This window comes from Convolutriloba macropyga, chromosome 1, assembly GCF_964194025.1.
Source record: "Convolutriloba macropyga chromosome 1, txConMacr16.3, whole genome shotgun sequence".
NCBI lineage: Eukaryota > Metazoa > Xenacoelomorpha > Acoela > Convolutidae > Convolutriloba > Convolutriloba macropyga.
The window spans coordinates 31,797,078-31,818,394 of NC_134468.1; the positions used below are offsets into that span (position 1 = coordinate 31,797,078).

At 39.7% G+C, this 21,317-nt stretch overlaps 1 protein-coding gene across 1 annotated transcript in view; it reads left to right on the forward strand.

Moving 5' to 3' along the window:
* The window catches only part of LOC142337904 (uncharacterized), a 433,158-nt gene that overhangs the window by 23,056 nt on the left and 388,785 nt on the right, over positions 1–21,317 (forward strand). Inside the window, exons 5-6 of the mRNA XM_075387540.1 lie at positions 18,499–18,606; positions 19,500–19,745. Coding sequence (XP_075243655.1) covers positions 18,499–18,606; positions 19,500–19,745 — 354 coding nt within the window. The remainder of the gene's footprint in view (positions 1–18,498; positions 18,607–19,499; positions 19,746–21,317) is intronic.

A 21,317-nucleotide genomic window follows, 5' to 3' on the forward strand; every position in this document is an offset into this window, starting at 1 on the left:
AATAATAATTTGAAAGTAGATTACAGCAAGAGTTGAAAAAAACTTAGGTTGGGGGGTCGATAATTTGCACCATCATATAGAAAAAATGGTTTAAAAATGAAATTTTTTGATATTCTCACTACTTTTGTCTGCTTTCAACACTTTCCAGTTTCATCTGCATCCAACTGATTTTATTGAAAAAAATATGGATACTTCAGCCCACAACAAAATTTCACATAATTTAACGCTTTTTAGCGTTGACACCTAGACCTGGGGTCGAATAGCGGTGAATTTTTTTTTTCACCGCATTCACCGCATTCACCGCATTTCTTACATTAATTTGCCATAATAGTCTATGCGGTGAATTTTCGTAAGAAATGCGGTGAATTTGGTGGTGAATTTTTGTAAGAAATGCGGTGAAAAGCGGTGAATTATTTTTTTCACCGCATTCACCGCAATCACCGCATTTCTTACGATAATTCACCGCATTCACCGCATTTCTCACGAAAATTTACCCAAAAACCTCGACCCGGGCAGACATTCATTAACGGAGAGAACATCTTCAACTCCATTTCCAAAAAGTGTGAGACAAAACTCTATTTCAGGTTAATAGGCAGAAGGGTCGCATAATCACAATTTCCTCCTGCACCAAGAGCATAGCCATCAATTGTCATTTCTTCAACAAAAAATTGTTCAAATTTCTGCTTGAAAACTTAAAGCAAAAAGTAATTTTATACAAACGTTATCCAAACAGTCTGATGAAAACTGTGTCTAGCTGTAGTATTGCTAGTTGGATAATTGCCGTCGCAGTTACTGATACTAGAGAAATGCTATCTCTATTTGGTCGTCAACAATTTGAAAATATCCGACCGTGTCCAAAAGGACGGGAATAGTAAAATTGAGAGCTGCGCTGCCTTTTACATAACACTAGATAATTCATAGAGCACGTTTTTCTGTTTTGTTGAATACCCATTATTGACTGAGCTATGGCGGCTGATTCACTGTCGCTATTAATATGCGAACTAAGTGAAAGATGCTGAAGCTATCCAGGAAAAGAAGACTGAAGGCAATTATTCTCGTTTACAAGAATGACCTAGGATATGATTCGCGGAACTAGTCTTAGATCTGGTCATTACCATTTGTGTTGTGTCATGATACTAACATATACGATCCCATATTGCTAGCTGAAGGAAATAGGAAACAGTTCAAAATCAGCTTGATTTTATTTGCCTTCTTTCTGCTTTTGTTTTTTGCTCTGTGCAGCAATATAGTCTCTCCTCCGATAGGTGGGAATATCTCTATCAGCAAGAACCTAAGACTGCGTAATGCGTAATCCATATAACAGCAACATTTAATCTTCATCGTCATCCATTAACCACATTGTATTAGATTTGCAAGCGGAGAATCAACTAGCAACATTCTCATTTTTACCGTTGCTAAAAATTACGAATTAATTCAAATTACCGTTGATAAAAATTACGAATTAATTCAAAAACAGTGATTAAATGTTCACATAAAATAGTGATACAGTACCAATTTAGAATTGATTAAAGTATCGTGAAAATGACTTTCAGAAGCTCACATTAATCTCAATTTTGGAGCGGCCATCTAAAATTGTGGTAAATTGGATCGAGTTGCTTCATGATTTCACATGTCTCAAATAGGAAAGCAAGAAAAATATTTTTGTCAGATTCAATTTTAAAATTAAAATGCTTCGTCAAAGCTTTTGAAGTGCTGCTTGATAGTTTCATAAAGGATTTGTTTTGAAAGGGCGAAATGCCCATATGGACAGTAATCAGCCGAAAATCAACATTCCTGCCTTCGTTTGTCTTTATGGGAGTTCTTGCTTATTTCCTTTGAGCCAAAACTGTTACTCAAAAGTGGGTGGAACTTTTTTTGTTTATATTGATTTGACAAAACCTTGGAAACTCAGGACCTCTTCCGTTTGTGCCCTCTCCCATATCTTAGTGGCTGGTTATTTATTGCGCGCCTAATCGCACGTACCGTATTTTTACATTAATCATATACTAAGTAACGGCACGTGCTCTGTATCCCAGATTGAGGTGCAGATCCCAATTGCTTTGTGATCAAACCCAATCGAGCGCTCACCCGTGTGTTTCCAGACCGAAATTACAAGGTCCGGATGGAAGTTCGAGCGCATTACAGTCTGGACCTTGGTCTGGAGTTGGTCTGAAAAGTCTGATCATAGGCGCATTCGACAGCACTTGAGTCTGATCATTAGTGGAACGAGCGCAAATGGGTATGAACAGAAATGTTTTCGAATGCAATTGGGTCTGATCAGGGACAATTTCGAGCGCCTTAATTTTTTTTCATTTTTTTTGTTTTTTTTGCTGAGAGATGTTGGTTCTGCCAGGACGCAACAATAAAGCAGCGTTCTGATCAGAGACTCATCTAAAGTACGATAGCTCTTGTCAGAAAAAAGGAGTCCAGCTGATAGCAAAGACCGGTCTCCTTCAAAGGAAATTTTGAGTAACTGGAGACCATGATGTTTTTTATGGAAAGCTGTCTAAACTCATCCACTGAGACAGGAATAAACACCCAACGGTTTACTTAATAAAAATTGTTGTCCACAATTGGGTTTCGTTTTCTTTAGCAAAACTTTTAAAATTGGTTTTTCCTTGGATGAATTAAATACCGCAAACATCAGTTTTTATGAAAGGAATATATTATAGCAAAATTAAGAGATTGATTCATGAGTTAAACTTTTCTCTGTTCAGACTATTTCGATCGCACTTGAGTTTGATCAAAACCAGTATTGAGCGGGCTTAAGTCTGATCATGAATGGCTACAAGCGCAACTAGGTCTGACCGTAAATGCTTCGAGCGCAACTGGGTCTGATCATAACCTCTTCGAGCGCTCTTGAGTATAATCATAGTCTGATTAAGGTCGGGGCAATGGTCTGAATTCGAGTCTCAACCATTGTGTGAAGATGGTCTGATCAGAACGCCGTTGGTATTAAAAGTCTGATCAGAGACCCTCTGTTTCTGGAAAATCTGATCAGAGGTAACTTGGGTCTGGAAAGTCTGATCAGGGTTAAATTCTGTCTGGAAATTCTTATCAGAAATTTTTTTGCTCTGGAAAGTCTGATCAGACCAAAATTTGGGTCTGTACCTCAACCCTGGATCTGGGGAGCATAAGGTACTGGGAGGTATGTTGTCACAAACAGAAAAATACCAAAAAGCTATTTTGCTATCCTTTTTTTCACGTTAGTCGACAAATAGGCTTCGGGCATTTTCCATTGTTATGTGAATTTGAATCATTTTTCCTTGATGGTACGATTGCCTATTCCCGATTACAATACTCTCCTTAAAACATAATTTTACAAAAATTCTATCAAGCCAAACAATCATTTTGCAGCGTAATTTATTATCGCTTTACAAAAACGCTGAAAAAGATCTACAAAAACTTCTTGAATCGCAAAAGGAAACACTTCAAATTCCAAATGCTCATCGACTCCTAAGATGCACTCCGTAGTAACTCTCGTATCATAAAAACACTCTCCTCAACTCCTCTTCTCTTCCGGTCGCAGAAAGAGCGTCGCATATATGGTCCCTAATTTTTGTTAATTTTATTTTTTGAACAACAAAAATAGATAAATTCCTCAGTTTACACTTTATGAGTTAAAAGTCTGCAGCCAAATAATTTGGGCACATTGGTGGTAGCAACAATTATCAATGAAAATGTTGTCTGTTGTACACAGCTGCCAACGTTATCATTCTTTTTCACCATTCCGTTAATAGATTATCATTTCCATTGCTAATTTTCATTTATAGTTTTAGTTCAATTTGCCCTCTAATCATAAGTTATTTATGTCTGCGATGTTTCTATTCATACTTGTTCATTCCTTATACTTTCTCTGATTACGTGTGTTCATACTTCACTTAATTCCGTGATGTAAACCTTTTGGACATTTTTATACTCATGTCATTTTAGTTGTCTAATCTTGAAACTGCTGCTAAGTTATTCAGTCAATTCCGAACTGCCATGGTAATCAGTTGTAATTCGTTCTTCCAAATCATGTTCATTTATTTGCCAGGCAAATATAATCTTCAGATAAACTAGCTCAATCGCACCGCCAATGTCAAAACATTCAATAATAATAAGCTGCGAATCAGCAATATCAATTCAACCAAGCACTCGGAATTTTGATAAGCTTGATTCGCTCAGCAATTCCTAAACACACACTAATTTAATTTGTTCGAGTCAAGAATAAAATTTTTCCTTGTACGGTAAAAGTGTACAACATGACACAGTCACTAAGATCCAAAAACCACTCTCGCAATCGATCTTTTTCGGACAAACGCCTCATCAGAAACACCACTAGGCTGGGAAAAGTGGCGAATACAAAATAGGCATCAATCTACACCTACTACTCAATCCAAAGAAAACTGCTGTAGCCCTGCCACCTGGTTCTCATTTCAAACAGAAACAGAAGATCCAACCAAGGAATGGGAAGAAAACACCGAAGAGCGCAGCTATAACTCTGTTGGTAGTTGAAGTGCCAGAAAAAAACAAACGCAGGAATACTATGTTTTGATTGCCCATGGGATCTCAGTCACCAAAAATGCGTGTCTCTATTGTATCTGAGCATTGCATTGGCACCAATCGTAGACGCGTTTTAAGCCGCAATGAGCCACACGCAGTGATGAACGAATTTTCGACGATCGAACTATGGACCATAATGGAAGCAGCATTTGTGAGGCCCGGCAACTTCACCTTTTTTAGGCATCTACTGTATTTGCGAAATCAGAAAAAAGTAAAGTGTGATTCCACAGTAAACTCAAAACATTAGCGGACAATGAGTTGTAATTCATTGTCCCAAATAATATTTTTTATTCGCCAGGTGATTACAATCTGCTAACAAAATGGCTCAATCGCACTGCGATTGACAATACGTTCAATAATAACAATAAACTTGATTTTATCCGCAAATCAGCACTGTGTTGTGCTAATTCAACCAAGCACTCTCAATTCTAATAAACTTTATTCGCTCTGCGATTCTGAAGTCAAAATAATTCAACTGACTTGTGCCGCGAATCACTAGCTTTCCCAATCGTAGAGTAATCATGTGTAAAACTGTCAAATAGACTAATTGAAATTAATCTATCGGCGGTTGTCGTACACGTTTACTATACGGAAAAAAATTCTTGTGATTTACGGTGCGAGTCAATCAATTTAGATCGAAGAGCTGAATTGCGGCGCGAATGAGGTTTCTTCCATTGGCGAATACTCAATTGAATTTTAACTGCCTAGTGATTCAAAACATGTTTCGGGAGACTGAATTACAACTGGTTATTACTAGAGCTGAGAATAAACTGATTATCTTAGCAGCAGGCAAGAATGGTATGAGAAAATCTAAATGTTTATAACGCTGCATGAACAAAAGTATCATAAGTCTTAAAAGAAAAGGTACATGGAACGAACAAGTTTCTAAGATAAACATCACAGACAAAAATAAATCAAGAATAGGGGCAATTGGAATTACAACCATAAATTGAAATGCATAAAAAATTGTTGATATAGCAGTGGAATGATTGGTTCCTTGGTTCCTGTGCCACATATCCCCTCACAATCAAAAAGTTGGAACAATGACAGGAAATTAAAATTAAATAAAAATATGTGCTGGTTATCTACTAATAATATATGTGTTTAACTGTTTGTCATTTTTCAAGTTTAGGAGCTGTCTGAATCAGATTGCATCTCCGCTTCAAGAGTGATAAGTGTTGAGCTATCTGCGGTGTGATTGCACTAACTTTGTATTGACTCTCTTGGGGCAGGTTTTGCTCTGCGATTGATTGAATACCGTCGACCGAATACCGTTGAACGCGGTAGAAATGGCTGGAATCTGGATTTACTGTTGTATGCGATGGGGGTCGATTGCTTGTCTGCACGTTTTTTCTTAGGCAGCGCTACATTTGGTGGCAGGAAACTGTAGATTTTGCGGAATCTGGTTCTCGCTAGAGCATTTGCTGCGTCTCGGTTCAACCGGGACCATTGTAATCGAGTTTCTTTCTTGCTGACTTGTAATAAGATTTCCTTGTACTTTTTGGCTTTTTTGTCGGAGAAAGCGGTGAGGTTGGTAGCTGTTTTATTGGCATGCGCACCCAAAGGGCGCGTGATGCATTCATTTCAATGATAAAATCACACTTGTATCGTTGCTTTCTTCGGTTTTTTTCGTCCACTTCCATCTTTCGTCGCAAGTCCGAAGAAAAATTTTTAATCACATCTTCGGTAACCTTGTCTGTTAGTGTCTATGTTTAGCGTATATTTTGAGTCGGGTGTCCGTTTTTGCCTTAGTTCCGAACTTTGCCATGTCAGAGTTTTGAAATTTGACTTCCGTTTTGCCGGCCGTACTTTGAATAACAATGTATTTTTGTCCTCTTTGAAGACCGTTCACCCAGGCGCTAGCACTTCATTCAATTCCTGGAGAACTTTTTTTGGATTGTTTCTGGGCTGGTTTTTTGGCAAAGGAAAATTGCAAAATTGAAAAAAAGTCCTCGGTGTCGGTCTGCCCTGCCCTTCAATTTTAATGGGACGTGATTCGCCCTGCGGATTGCTAATTTGTCTTTCTTGGGCATCCTTAATTGCGTTTGTCTTATATTGCTCTTTTTCTGTGTCGCTTCTGTCCGGGTGGTCTCATTTGTCTTCAGTAATGAGCCGAGTCCAATATACTGTGTCATGTCCAAAATGTTTATCAATAACATTTTTATCAGACTTTCGACTTAATTGGCCCTGTACTTATATTGCTAAGCAGCGTATTTGGGCGTATTTCAAAAGGGGTCCTCAAGTGGCGAGATTTTTAATGTTTTCTGCTGTTTACATATCCGAAACTGATAATTAATTGAATTTATTGACCTGTTTACGTTAAACTGGGATTTAGCGGCTTCTCTAATGCAGGCGAGCCTGCGCTTGACGCTTGGTTGTTTGGTGTAGCGGCTCGACTAGGCCTATTGCCCTATGATCAATGATTGGCACAGCGATTCCTTCATTATTATGCTGTTCACAGAGATTACTTTGGTGCCTGCCTATTTGACAGGGAGCTTGAACTAAGCGAACGAGGCCCGTTACGCCGTGTAGCAGAGTGTAATTCTGTAGAAACTTTTCTATACCATTTGCGCTAGCGTGCTCGCATACTTGCGCTGACAGAATTTTGGAGAAGTGGTCTACACAAATTTGAAAAAATAATTTTTGTTTTCTTTCATTATAGATGGACCACCAAAGTCTAATTGTATCTCATTTGATTTTTTGCATGGTTTAATAGATTTACATTTAAGTTGCGGGAATAATAGGTTTCGATTTGTTACCTGTTTTGATGCACAGTTTGCACTTGGCAGTTTTGGTCAGGAACTCCCGTACCATGTATGGCCACCAGGCGTGGATGGCCATAACGGTCACACCCCAGTTTCCGGGATGAGTGCTGTGGACGACGTCAGTATACGCGTTTTTTTGGCATGAGGTATCGCGATCCGGTCGTCGATGCAAAGACAACCTGATTTGACGTGCAGATGGCGGCCAAATGATTAAATGTAAGGGCTGATTTGTTTACAGCTTTCCTCATTGCCCGGCAGTACGCACCATTCAGTATGGCATCCTTGGTCGTTCGAGTGGCTAGTAAGTTCTTCGTGAAATTCTTGCAGAGGGCGATTTTATAGGCGTCCACGTAGATTTCCACCAACGTGTTTGGAGTTGACTTTGGTGTGCGGGTGGCGCCAGTAGTAGGCCTTCTGGTGTTTGCGGTGCATTTGGGGCCTGGTTTTCATTTTCTTCGTCGGGGTGCACTCTTGTTGGTGTATTCTGTTGTTTGCTTGTTTGCTTTTGCTAAGCAAATCGATTAAATTATTAAAGTAGTGTGCTATTCGCTCGAAATTAGTAGTTCTTTTTCAAACTGGTTTGTAGCTTTCAAGTTGGTTGTATGCGTTTGTTCAAAGTTTTTGCATGAATTTGCCGCTTTTATGGAAGATTTTGCTTTATTGGAAGAACTTCTTCAGCTATTTGTTGTTATATTGGATTCAGTGTTTTGATGTAGTTTGCTATTCTGTTAATGGCTTGTTGCTGTTCGACGTATATTCCTGATGTTTCAAACAAATCTCGTCTTAACAATGGCCGTAGTCCTTTTTCTACAATCACGAAGTGTGAGCGTTTGAAGCTCTTATTGTTGCTTTTGACTGTTGCTATCAGAATTCCGATCGCCTTACTGGTTCATTCTAAAAGTTTTTTGAATTCTTTTCTTTTCCGATATCCATTTTACTTCTTTGCAGTTGTCTATGATTGAAGCTACCAAACTTTTCGTGACTATTGAGCACACACCTCCTGAGTCGAGTACTACCGTTACCTGAGTGTGTCCGATCATCACTTTCATGTTTTTTTGAGCGATTTCGTTTGCGTGATCGTTTGAGATGATTGCGGCTCAATTGTATTCTGATTAGTTGTAATTGGAGTTATATCTCGCGTTGTACTTTTCTATATTATTCATTGTTTTTTCGTCAATTTTGTGTTTTTTTTATATTTTGTACGTTTCTGCTTGCAGTTCTTTGTTTCGGATTTTAGCACATTTTTGCAAAATGATTCATTATGCCACAGTTGATGCATTTTTTCCACGTGCAATGCAGGTTTGTTTGTGGTTGGGTTGCCACGCTTGTCCGCAATTACGGAAATGATTTGATTGATTTGCCTCGTAAAATTTTGTTTTTGTTCGTTGTTATGGTTTCGCTGAGCGAAAACAACTTGTGTTCCGGACGCTGTTGAATGGTAGAGGATTTAGGCTGTTTTTTTCTCAATAGGTTTAGTGCTCCCGTTTCCTTACTGACTGCCGTTTGTATTGCTTGGCTAGGTTCTGTCGTTTTGCGGACCACATGACGCTGTATTTTGGCATCCGACATATTATAACCCTGATTGTTATCTCCTGACACTCTTTGAAGCTACAATTCTCCACTATTTTTTTGAGCAGCGTGCTGTAGAACTGCTCTATGCTCTCTCTCTCTCTCTCTCTCTCTCTCTCTCTCTCTCTCTCTCTCTCTCTCTCTCTCTCTTTGTTTTCGGGAGAACAGCCGGTACCTCTTGAGGGTAATGTTGCTGAGCCTCATGAAGGCTGCTTCCATGATGGTCCAAGAATCAATCATCGATAGTTCGTTTTTTGCGGCGTTTGGTTTTTTGCGATTAAACTGCGCCTACTCTCGCTGCTGATGCGTAAATACAGTAAAGAATTGCATTTTTGGTCCCAGAATTTGCAAGAATGATCGGAACAAAGCATCCCAGCATCCATGTTTTTCTGCCATTTCAATTCCCACGAAAATTTGAGTTGTGTACTTCGATTCTCTCTTTCCCGTTCAGTAGGGTCGTCGATCGGTTGCTCGTGTTGTGTTTCTTGTGTTAAATTCACTGTGGTCTGTTTCTGGATTAAGTAATACGTCTAGTTTGATGCCCCTTTAACCAATACTGAATGTTTTACCTGCACCCTCCACTTTTCTCATCGTAGTGGTGCTTCTCAAGAAGCTTTCTCCCAAAAAGTGTCAATTGCCAATGCGGTCGTCCTCGATTCTTCTGACTACGCCATGTCGTACACGCTTAACGCACGGAATTGAATTCTAGTGAATCGCGGTGCAAACTAATCGATTTTGAACTGAGGGCTGAATGGCGGAGCGAATCAAGCTTAAAGAAATGGCGAATACTCAATTGAATTTCAACTGTGCTCATCTGCTGATCAGGCTTATAATTTTTTATGCGTGATTTGCTAATCGTGGGCGATTAAGCTATTGTATTAGAGTATTTTGTTTGTTTAGCTATTCAAAACATGTTTCGGAAGATTGATTTACAACTGGTTAGTACGAGAGCTGAGAATGAACTGATTAACTTAGCAGCAGACAAGAATGGTATGAAAAATCTAAATGTTTACAACGCTGCATGAACAAAAATATAAACCTTCTCAAAATGGAAGGTGCAAGAAATGAAGAAGTTTATAAGATGAACAGCACAGACGTAAACAAATCAAGAATAGGGGGCAAATGGAAATGCAACCATAAATTGAATTGTATAATGAAATGATGAATTAGCAACGGAATGATTGGCACAACAATACCTGTGTACAACAGCGCTCAATTTGTTTTACAAAACAGTCCTGAAACTATTCTTTTCAACCCTTTTGTCGTTTTATGTTCATTGATTCCTTCCTTTCTTCATTCAAATACAAACAACTCCTCTACCACGTTATCTTTTTAGCTTTAAATTTCAGAAAAAATGCTTTGGAGGAGTTGACTAAAAGTAGAGCAATTTAACCCTATAGACAAAAGATTAAGTCTCCTGATATTTAAATAAATTGTAATTTTTCGGGGCATTATTTTAAAGGAATCAAGTTCATTTATATTTTATCTCCCCCCACACCCTCATTTTCCTCCCCCTGCCTACACTTTCGTCCTCCAAAACCCTTTCAATTCCTGGTTTCTATTCCCCCAACCTATTTCCATTGAAGCTATTTATATAAGTTGATTTTATTGAAGAAGTCAGAAGTGGTTGAAATTCATTTTCAATATTATTTATAGTAAGGGATTTCCCGTTTTTAACCATAACTTATGTGCAAAGGGCGCGAATTATGATGTATTTAAAGACGTAAACAAATCAAAAATAGGGGGCAAATGGAACTGCAACCATAAATTGAATTGTATATTGAAATGATGAATTAGAAACGGAATGATTGGCACAACAATACCTGTGTACAACACCGCTCAATTTGTTTTACAAAATAGTCTTGAAACTTGTCTTTTCAATCCTTTTGACATTTTATGTCCGTTGATTCCTTCCTTTCTTCATTCAAATACAAACAACTCCTCTACCACGTAATCTTTTTAGCTTTAAATTTGAAATGCTTTGGAAAAAATGCTTTGGAGGGTTGACTAAAAGCAGAGCAATTTAACCCTATAGACAAAAAGTTAAGTCTCCTGATGATTTAATAAATTGTACTTTTTCGGGGCATTATTTTAAAGGAATCAAGTTCCTTTATTTTTTATCTCCCCCAAGCCCTCATTTCCCTCTCCCCACCTACAATTTCGTCCTACAAAACCCTTTCATTTCCTCATTTCCTTTCCCCCAACCTGTTTCCATTGAAGCTATTTATATAAGTTGATTTTATTGAAGAAGTCAGAAGTGGTTGACATTCATTTTCAACATTACTTATAGTAAGGGACTTCCCGTTCTGAACCATACCTTATTTGCAAATGGCGCGAATTATGATGTATTTATAGAGCTTGATTTGTTATTATGGTTGCGACTTTCAGAAATACAATTTTTAATGAAAAGTTGTCTTGGTATGCAAGACTTAGGCCGAAGAGCATAAACAATTCTAGCGTATCCTAGGGTCAAAAAAAGACCTTTGAAACTTGCTCGACTCAGACTGGGGAATTTTTGGTTTTATAGAATGGAACTGAGACATTTGACACTTAGCACATTTTAAACTCTGGTTTTGATAACTTCACAAGATTTAATCAAAAACATCACAATCACAAATGACACAAATGATTTTTAATCTGGCCCTAAAAGTGAAGACTGAGATGAGAGTTCTCCGGAAAAGGCTGCTTGCGTGGGATGCCTAGTCACGTTAGACGGGCTGGCCTTACTTGCGGATTTGAAGGTCTTCATTTCAAAGACTGGATTTTAATAGGCGACCAGTTATCATTGGATCAATATAGTATCTTTCCGCATTACCTTTGAAAGGAATAGATGCTCCTCTCGGTGAAATTTAAAGCACCACTAACACACACATTAACTTAGGATTACTTGCAAGGCCTGGTATGCCCTTGCTACCTTAAGGTTTATAGGAACGTGAAGTTCTCCCCCAACAGTATCAGTAGACAAACACAATAGTCAAAAGTTAGCCACCACAGGTTAGGGTTCTTTCTATTGCGCTCGAAAAACAAATTGGCAACCGGAAAATACTCGCATTTGTCTACGGTTGTAAGAATTTCACTGATTAGTGGAAAGGTTTAACTCTATACAACTTCTGATTATTGAAGCATCACATCTGTATCAAACATCACTGATTAGTGATAGCGAAAAGCATAAACATAGCAAATAAACCTTAAACAAGGAAGCATTAGCTAAGCACAGTAAGCAACAGCCTCATTTAAATAGTTTTAACAAAACAAAAAACGAGAATAGGACTTTTAAAAGGAAACATAGTGCAGTAACAGTGCAGTATAAACTTTGTAAAATAAGAAAAATCTTCTAACACAATCAACATGCCAAAAAAGTCCAAAGCATCTTCAACAGCAAAGAACAGCCTCAAGCAACAACTTCAGCTGAAGGTGATAGAGTAGAACGCAGTAAATGAGCTCTTCAAAAAACAAAGCAATAGTAACGAAGGTCTAAACATACTACGTGAAACTTTGGAACTCTTGAGCAGTTGGACAGAAGTTGCAGTGAACTCATTAAGCTACTGCTAACAAATGAAAACTTGACAATACTTGCTAATGAATCTGCCGAAAAAAACATAACCATGCTGAGTGCAAACAGAGGACAAAAGCACACAGAACGGATGCAAGTGACACTGAATCTGCATTTAACACATCAGCAGCGCCTTCCCGTAATCTGATGAGAAAACAGTACCCTTTTCGAAACCGAGCAATGAAACATCAGTTTGCAAGCCACAACAATCAGGAAACAAACAACGCTGACTCGTCGGACTCAGAAGACCCTGATAATTCGCAACCCGTTTTGAACATTGAAGAGAGAGGAAGGAACAGGGAATTTCTCACAGGGGGAATGAGAACAGATGAAGCCTGGCAAGATTCATGTCGATCGAGAGAAAAGAACCATGTTCGAGGACAGAGCCGACTTGAGAGTGAGGAAAGACCAGGGCATTTGCAACAACCAGTTTCTTTTCACGTCAATAGCCAAGCTGGTTCGACCATGAGCCAGAGGTACACACCACAAAATCGACAATCACTGAACAATTGTACCGGACATGAAGTACACTATAACAACGGCTTTAACAACAACCAATACAAGGGTTTCCCAAGTTTCCCGAGTTCTCCACCAGACTGGATGCAACACCAAGCACTGATGATACAGAACACAATAAGTTTGCCCAAGATATCAATTGATTATTTCACAGGTGATCCTTTGAAATGGCACCAGTGGTTCAGCTTCTTCAAAGCAAGCATTCACAACAACAGTGGTCTCTCAGAAGCCCAAAAAATGACATACCTCCAAAACTCTGTAACACATAAGGCAAGAGATTCCATAAGTGGATACTCCTACAATGGGGACGACTACCATGAAGCCATCACTGAACCGACCAGAAAGTTTGGCAAACCACAGCACATTGTCGCTGCATACCTGGATCAATTGGAGAAGTGGCCGAAACCCAGACTGGACGAACCAAACACTTTTGTGAGCTTTTCATCTTTCTTGAAAAGATTGGTACAAACATTCAGGCTTCACAACTTTGAAGCTGATCTCAAGTCTTCAGCCGTTTTGAGAATGGCCAGAGACAAACTGAACGCTACCATGATAATCAGATGGAATCAACATACAAGAAGCCAAGCTTTGCTGCAACCTAACCTTACCCACTTTGCTGATTGGATTAACTCCTACGCAGAGGCGTGTGAGGACATCTCCCCACAACGGAACCAGAGAACCAGAGTGAATAATTCTTCTAGAGGGGGGCCAACAGATGTGTCATATCAACTCTGCTAACAAAACCACAACCTTGGTCGATGTCCCGAATACTTGGAAAAGTCATTGTATGACCGACAGGGTTGTGTGAGGAGATTCAATCTGTGCCCTAATTGTCTAAGAGCTCATGAAAAGGGACTCTGTCAATCAAAAAGAAGTTGCCTCGTGCAATGGCTTCCATCACTCAACACTCCATAGGACAGATGCAAGGCAGATGCAACAATATGCACAACCAAATGTGAACTGGAACCAAAACCCACAAAACAGTATCTTCAGACCCCAAACCAATCAAAACCAGTCAAACTATGGACGTAATTTTAATAAAAAACACCAAAGGCAGCAGACGTGGTCAAACTACAATCAACAGAGTGCAAATCAAAACAGACATGGTGGATCTAACAGCAGTACTTCACTCAGTGGTATTTGGAACACAAATGGTTTTCACCCTCAGCAAATGAATACGCAGAACAACAAAAACAACAGAAAGCAGAGTAATAATCAACGCATTGTAGCTCAAAAGCAGGCAACTACTCCACAACAAAACTACACTTGCAGCAATCAAGAGGAAACTTCATGGATCAGACCGCAGATACAATTGCAGGCGATACCAGTAACACTTTTCAACAGAGACCTCTGCATTGAAACCTACGCATTACTGGACAGTGGCAGTGACAACACTCAAATAACACAGAAGGTTGCTGATGCACTTCAAGTTCAACAATCGAAAGACATAACCCTACCACTAGCTTCACTTCAGGGTGAACACTCAGTTAAAACAGCAGATGTCAAGATCGGCATAGGAGCTTTGTACAGCAGTTGTCCTGTGGTCAAAATCCCTGTGTGCGCAACAGCAATGGAGGAGTTTCGGATGCCAAGAGTTCAAATTGAAATGTTGAATGAGATCTGCAGAGATCATTCTCATCTCCAGAGCATAAGATTTCCAACAATCAGGGACAACCGGATCGGAATACTGATTGTAGCAGATGCATTCATAGCAACGGTTCACGGACAGTTCACAAGGGGGCCCACTGGTACCCCACACGGAGTCAACACTCTGCTTGGCTGGACACTGACATGGCCAATTTCTCAGAGGCACACACAAAAGAGGGTCGGACAATCAAACAGCAGCACAAGCATAGCACTTTTCAATCATATCAAGAGTAGACAAGACGATCCAGATGAAGATCTTCTCCAGATCTTCTGGACAACTGAACGAGTGAACTTCAATCAATGTTCTTCAAAGGGACAGCCTTCAGATGACAAAGAAGCTGTGTCCATCCTCAATGATATCATAAAACACATTGGTGACAGATACCAGATTGGACTTCCATGAAAGAAAGACATCACAATCCTTAACAACTACTTCATGGCCAAAATTCAGTGGCATGCTCTGCAGCAGAGGTTGGAGAGGGACACAAACTTGAGAGACTGCTATGAGGAAACAATCAATAAAGATTTGGATAAAAACTACATCACAACTGCAGACCCCAGTTGCAGACACTCTGTCTGGTACCTTCCCCATCACTCAGTGATCAACAAACAGAAACCAGACAAAACCCACAGATTCCTTAACGCTGCTTCCAAATATAAGGGAATCTCACTCAATGATGCATTGCTGACAGGGCCGGATCTACTCTGCAACCTGCATGGCCTTCTTCTCCGCTTCAGACAGTACTCAGTGGCAATCACAGCTGACATCGAGGCAATGTTCATGCAGATTGGCATCCAACCAAAAGACCAGGACTATCTCCGTTTTCTCATGACAGAGAATGGCAATGAAAAGATCTTCAAATACAATTGACTCATTTTTGGAGCCACATGCTCACCTTCTTGTGCGACTTCTGTTCTGCAGAGAGAGAGGGTGTGCAAATGACCACAAACAAGAACATCCAGAGGCCTACACTTCAGTCATGCAGCAGTTCTACTTGGATGATTTCATGCAGACCTACCCTTCTGAAAAGGAGGCCCGCAGAAGTGCAGAGGAGATCAAAACTGATTTACATAAAGGAGGATTCAATCTGACAAATTTCTTGAGCAACAGACCAGCCGCATTAGAAAACCTACTAGAAGATGACAAGGCGGAAATGAAAGCCCAAAGAATCCTTGGTCAGACGTGGGACCCCAAAACTGACAAGTTGGTGCTTGCAAAACCGAAGCTTCTCTACAAAGGACAACAGATGACTCAGAAAGGTGTTTTCAATGGCAGCTTCTCTGTTCGGTCCTCTCTGACTGATTTCACCCTTTGCCATCAGAAATAGATGCATTCTCCAAAGAATCAATAAAGGGGGAAGAAACTGGGATCAACCTGTGTCAGAATGCTACCAACAGGAACTACAGGAGTGGATGGATGAGTTCGACAGCATGACTTCAATCGAAATTCTTAGAAGCTTGATTCCCAGCACCAATGAAACCCATCAACTTCACACGTTCAATGACGCCTCAGTGAGTGCAATTGCTGCCATAGTTTTTTTGAGGACAACCCACGCCGATGGATCTTCCACATCCCGGTATGTGATCAGTAAAACAAAAGTGGCACCGATCAAACAGCTGAGCATTCCAAAACTGGAATTGGAAGCAGCAACACTTGGAGCAGAGCTAGCTGGGTTCTGTGAGAGCGAGATGACAGCTGCCATAGGTTCAAAACACTTGTGGACAGACAGCACCGCTACACTTGGTTGGATCCAATCCAAGCAGAGACGGAAGATGTACATTGCCAACAGATTGACCAAAACTCACGAGAATTCCAACCCTGACAATTGGAGACAAATCCTTGGAAAGATGAGTCCCGCTGACCATGGCACACGATGCCTCACCCCATCAGACATACCAAAGCTGTGGCTCCAACCACCGGACTTTCTGAGCACACTTCAAGACTCCTGGAATTTTGCCGAGGACAGTGATCCCCACATATGCGCTGCACAAACGATACAACTTCAGACGCCGGTCATTGAGAATGAAAAATTTTCAACATGGAGTCGACTACTCAACTCTAATAGAATGGTGTTCCTGACAAAAAGACTCTTCAGGGCAAAAAACCGAATTTGAAGACAAAACGAATCACCTGAGACCTCCAACACTGACAATTTGGCATCAGATGAGAACAGGGCAAAGAACTACCTCATCAAAATGTCCCTAAACGATTTGTTCTCAGGAACAATTTCTGCACTGTTGAAGGGAGACAATCTTGAGAAAGGAGACAAGCTGATGCCCTTCACACACTTTTTGTATGACGACGGACTCTTGAAGGTAGAAGGAAGACTCAACAAGGCACCTATAACCTACAGTTTGAAACATCCCCTTGTTCTCCATAGCAGGAGCAAAATTGCAAGACTTCTGATTGAAAAGGCGCACCATGACTGTGGCAATCAGGACGTGGAACATGTGAAGGCTCACCTGCAACAGCCTTTCTTGATGAGTGGATTGAGAAAAGCGCTGCGAAGTCTGGGGAAATACTGTTTCATTTGCAGGCGATGGAGGGCAGACAATGTGAGACCGAAGATGGCCGATATACCTGAATTCAGATGTCCAGATGTAAACAAGCAGTACCCATTCGTCAACACAGGAATGGACATGTTTGGACCTTTCTACATTGAGGACAAGAGAGAGGGCACCCAGATACACTACGTCTGCTTGTTCACATACCTGGTCACCAGAGCTGTCCACCTGGAAGTATTCCATGACCTCGCAACCGATTGTCTTCTCATGACCATCCGCAGATTTGTCTCGCGACGTGGATACCCTGACCTCATTGTGAGTGACAATGGCAAAAATTTCAGTGGAGCCAACTAAGCAATGAAGTTAAAGTTGCAGAGAAGCTACAAGCCGGATAACGAGTACATCAGATTGCAATTGGCTCAACAGAACATTCAGTGGACTTTGAACATGAGGGACCACTTACTCCGAATCACTTCTTCCTTCGCAGACGTCACAGGTGTTTGAAACCTCTTGTGAACAGCAACCAGCGTTTCTCGACTGAGGGCTTCAAGTTGACGCAGACAGTACTTGATCACTACTGGAGCAGGTTGCTGAAGGAATATGTTCCTGAGCTCAACAAAAGAGTGAAGTGGCAAAAAACAAATGAGGAGCTGGTTGAAGGTGACATTGTGTGGGTACTCAAGGACTTCACACCCAGAGGCATCTGGCCTCTTGGGAAGATTGTGAAAGCACACAGAGGTTCAGACGGGACAGCCAGGAGCTTCGACATCCAGACGGCTGCATGAATGGTACAAAGACCAGCAGTAACCCTAAGACCTGTATTCCCACAATCGTCAAGTGCGCCGGAGTGTCACTGAAACAAGTTCATCGAAACACACACACTCACACACACACACACACACACACACACACACAAAATTCAATGTCAGAATGAAAATTTTTTATTTTTTATTTTTACATTTTCACATCAAATGCTTGCTTTTGTTGCCGGGAGTGCAAAAGGAACCAAGTTCTTTTAGATTTTATCTCCCCACACACCCTCATTTTCCTCCCCCTACGTACACTTTCGTCCTCCAAAACCCTTTCAATTCCTGATTTCCATTCCCCCAACCTATTTCCATTGAAGCTATTTATATAAATTGATTTTATTGAAGAAGTCAGAAGTGGTTGACATTCATTTTCAATATTATTTATAGTAAGGGATTTCCCGTTTTTAACCATAATTTATGTGCAAATGGCGCGAATTATGATGTTTTTATAGAGCTTGATTTGCTACCACGGTTGCGACTTTCAGAAATACAATTATTAATGAAAAGTTGTCTTGGTATGCAAGACTTAGGCCGAAGAGCATAAACAATTATTAACCTTCATTCTGAACAATTGATGTTTTCTTTGCAGTTACATCATACCATACGGGAGCCCGGGTAATATCTGATTTGACAGCGGCTCATATTGGGTACAGAATTCCATCCAGTCTCGGGTATGCGCAAATAGGAAGTGGAGTTGGTGAGTTAATCTAAATTAGCAACTACTATTGGTGTGAAAAAGTATGGAAAAATGTTAATTATGCTATTGCCATATATGGGATATTAACTGCCATAATTTTCGCATATGTGGTAAAATTAGAAGGAGAGGATTTATGAAAAAATTGCGTGACGTGTATGGTTAAAGGTATGGAATCATGTTTTGCTCGGGCTTTGTACGCTAGTTAAAGGCTTACTTATTAACCGGTTTCGCAAAAAAACCACGGAAAAAACCCACCTCTTTTTAGATAGGAAATAAACGCCCCACGGAAATAAACCTCCACTTGACTATTAACGAGCTGTTGCTTTTAGCGTGCTTGGCCATGCCTTAGCGGTCCATGGGACTTGGTATGAAACTATCACCACCGAACAAACTATCAGGACCAAAATTCAAATTTAAAGTGGGGTTTTATTGCCGTGGGGGTTTATTTCTATGTAAAATGATGTGGTTTTTTCTGTGAGGGTTTATTTCCTAGACCCCTTATTTACATAACCACTGAATTCAAATGGATACATTTTCCATAATATTGAATATTTAGTATTTTTCTGGTACCCCCCCCCCCAGCCCTATAGAGCTGATATTTTTGCAGCTGATATTTTAGCTGATATTTTTAGCATGTAGTAAAAGCATATTTCTTGTATACTTTGTGCAAAAAAACTGTGTATTAGTCTGGTTAAATACGAATAAGTTGGGGGCGCAAAAATCAGCGGGTGAAGTGGGGGTTATAAGCAGATATTCTGAGGCCAATGGAAAATAACCTAGATAGATTTTGATTGGCCAATTTTTAATGTGAAATATAATCTAGAATTCAGAGATCTTATCTTAATAACCTATTTCCGATAGACTTTCTCACCATGTGTCTAAATTACTTTCAGCAACTCTCAACAGGCAGGGGCCTACATTTAACCTCACCCTGCCAGTGACCTCTCTCGATCTCTTCTATACGGATGCTTTTAATGGACATGTCTGTGGAATTAACTTGCCAGGTGGTGCTGTTGGATGTTCTACAAACAAGAAAATACACACAATAGACTCTGGTTATACGTTCGCAGGATTCATCTCTCTCACCACTAGTGAGTCCTCTGCTGGGGACGACTACCTGCTTCTACCACTACAATTTAGTTAGTCACACATTTTTATCAACTCAGTAGCAATGACTTTGACGTCAATTGAAAAAGTATAAGATACATAACTTTGAAGTCGCAGCAGCAAAAACTGGCATTGAATCTAGAACCGCGGAGCGCTTTGAGATGCAAGCCACAATTTTGAAGTGACTGGAGCATATTCGCGTAATCCTTCTTGGAACACGTACTTTCAAGCTTGAAATCTGGGACTGTATATAAAAATACCTGGAATTGTTAGAACCGGCAGTGCAGAGAAAACGCGCACATTTCGTGTCTCTATAGACGTACCTGCTAGTATGACAACGTTGCATAACAACAAAACACATGTAAAAGCAAAGGATTCTGAAGTGGTTAGTTTACTTGGTTCAAAATCTACTTTACTTAGTTTAAATAACGTCTTTGATCATTTTGATTAAAGCGTTTTCATACAGCAGATGACCAGCAAAGAGATCAAAATGTAAGGAGTCTATATCAAGAAATGAAATCAAAAATAGAAACTGGATAAACGGATGAAGCCCAAAATTCGATGCCCTTGACCGACTATCCTACAAAAATGATTTGAAATAGAGATTTGACACTCTTTTGTGGAATTCATGGAGCTCAAATTACAGAATGAAAATAAACAAAAACGGTTGAGATCCAACAATCTGCAACAAATAAACGCCTGCTTCCAAGAGTATTAGAAATTATTTAGTCAAACAACATGGGATTAGGTCGGGGCTACTTTCCGGCAATCTGCAGTATATAATGACTTGTCTTGCCATAACGTAAGTTGTTCTAAAAAACGACTGATTTTTGGCGTGAATTTGAAATCAGAATTTGGAAAATAGTTTCTGGTAATAATTCAATAATTTTTAATTGATCGTGGCAACTTGATCATATGCGACAATTTGTCTTCTACCCTTATTGATATCTCTCAAATTTTTTTAAAAAAACTTTTTTTTATTGTTTTCCAGATCCGTGCTCGCTTTCGTTTTTTTTCAGGCAAATTTGTTGGATTTCTGGCTAAGGATTTGTTTTGCTGTGTTCTTTGTTTCGTAATCTGGCGTAATAACCAATACAATTAGCAAAACTTAAGTTCTGCACTGTAGAAGCAATGCAAAACTTTAGTTCCTCGACATTTTCATAGAAAGCTGAGATAACAATAGCGCACAAGTGAGTAATTGAAAATTATGTCAGTGGTTTTTCAGGCCTGTACATCCGGTAAACTTGGACAAAGTTTGGACAAAGTGAGCTAAAGAACCATACTTGTTGCCATTTTTCACGACAAAAAGCTGAATTTCGAAAAACCAAATCAATAGCCAAAGAAATTGGATCAAAGTTTTCAGCAAGTATTTTCTATCTTTAACTAAAAAATTAATAACATTATTTTTTAGAAATTTTATTGTGTAAGGTTTTTGCAGAAAATTAAGTCGAATGAAATTGAATAACGCTTCTAACGCTATTCAGTTATGAAAATTTTTGTCAACTTTCATTTCGCAGGCTTGATTCTGCCCATTCACAGTTCGTAGAATCAGAACTTTGCTACTTTTTCGATTAAAAAAACACGTTCCCGCATTTATGCAATTT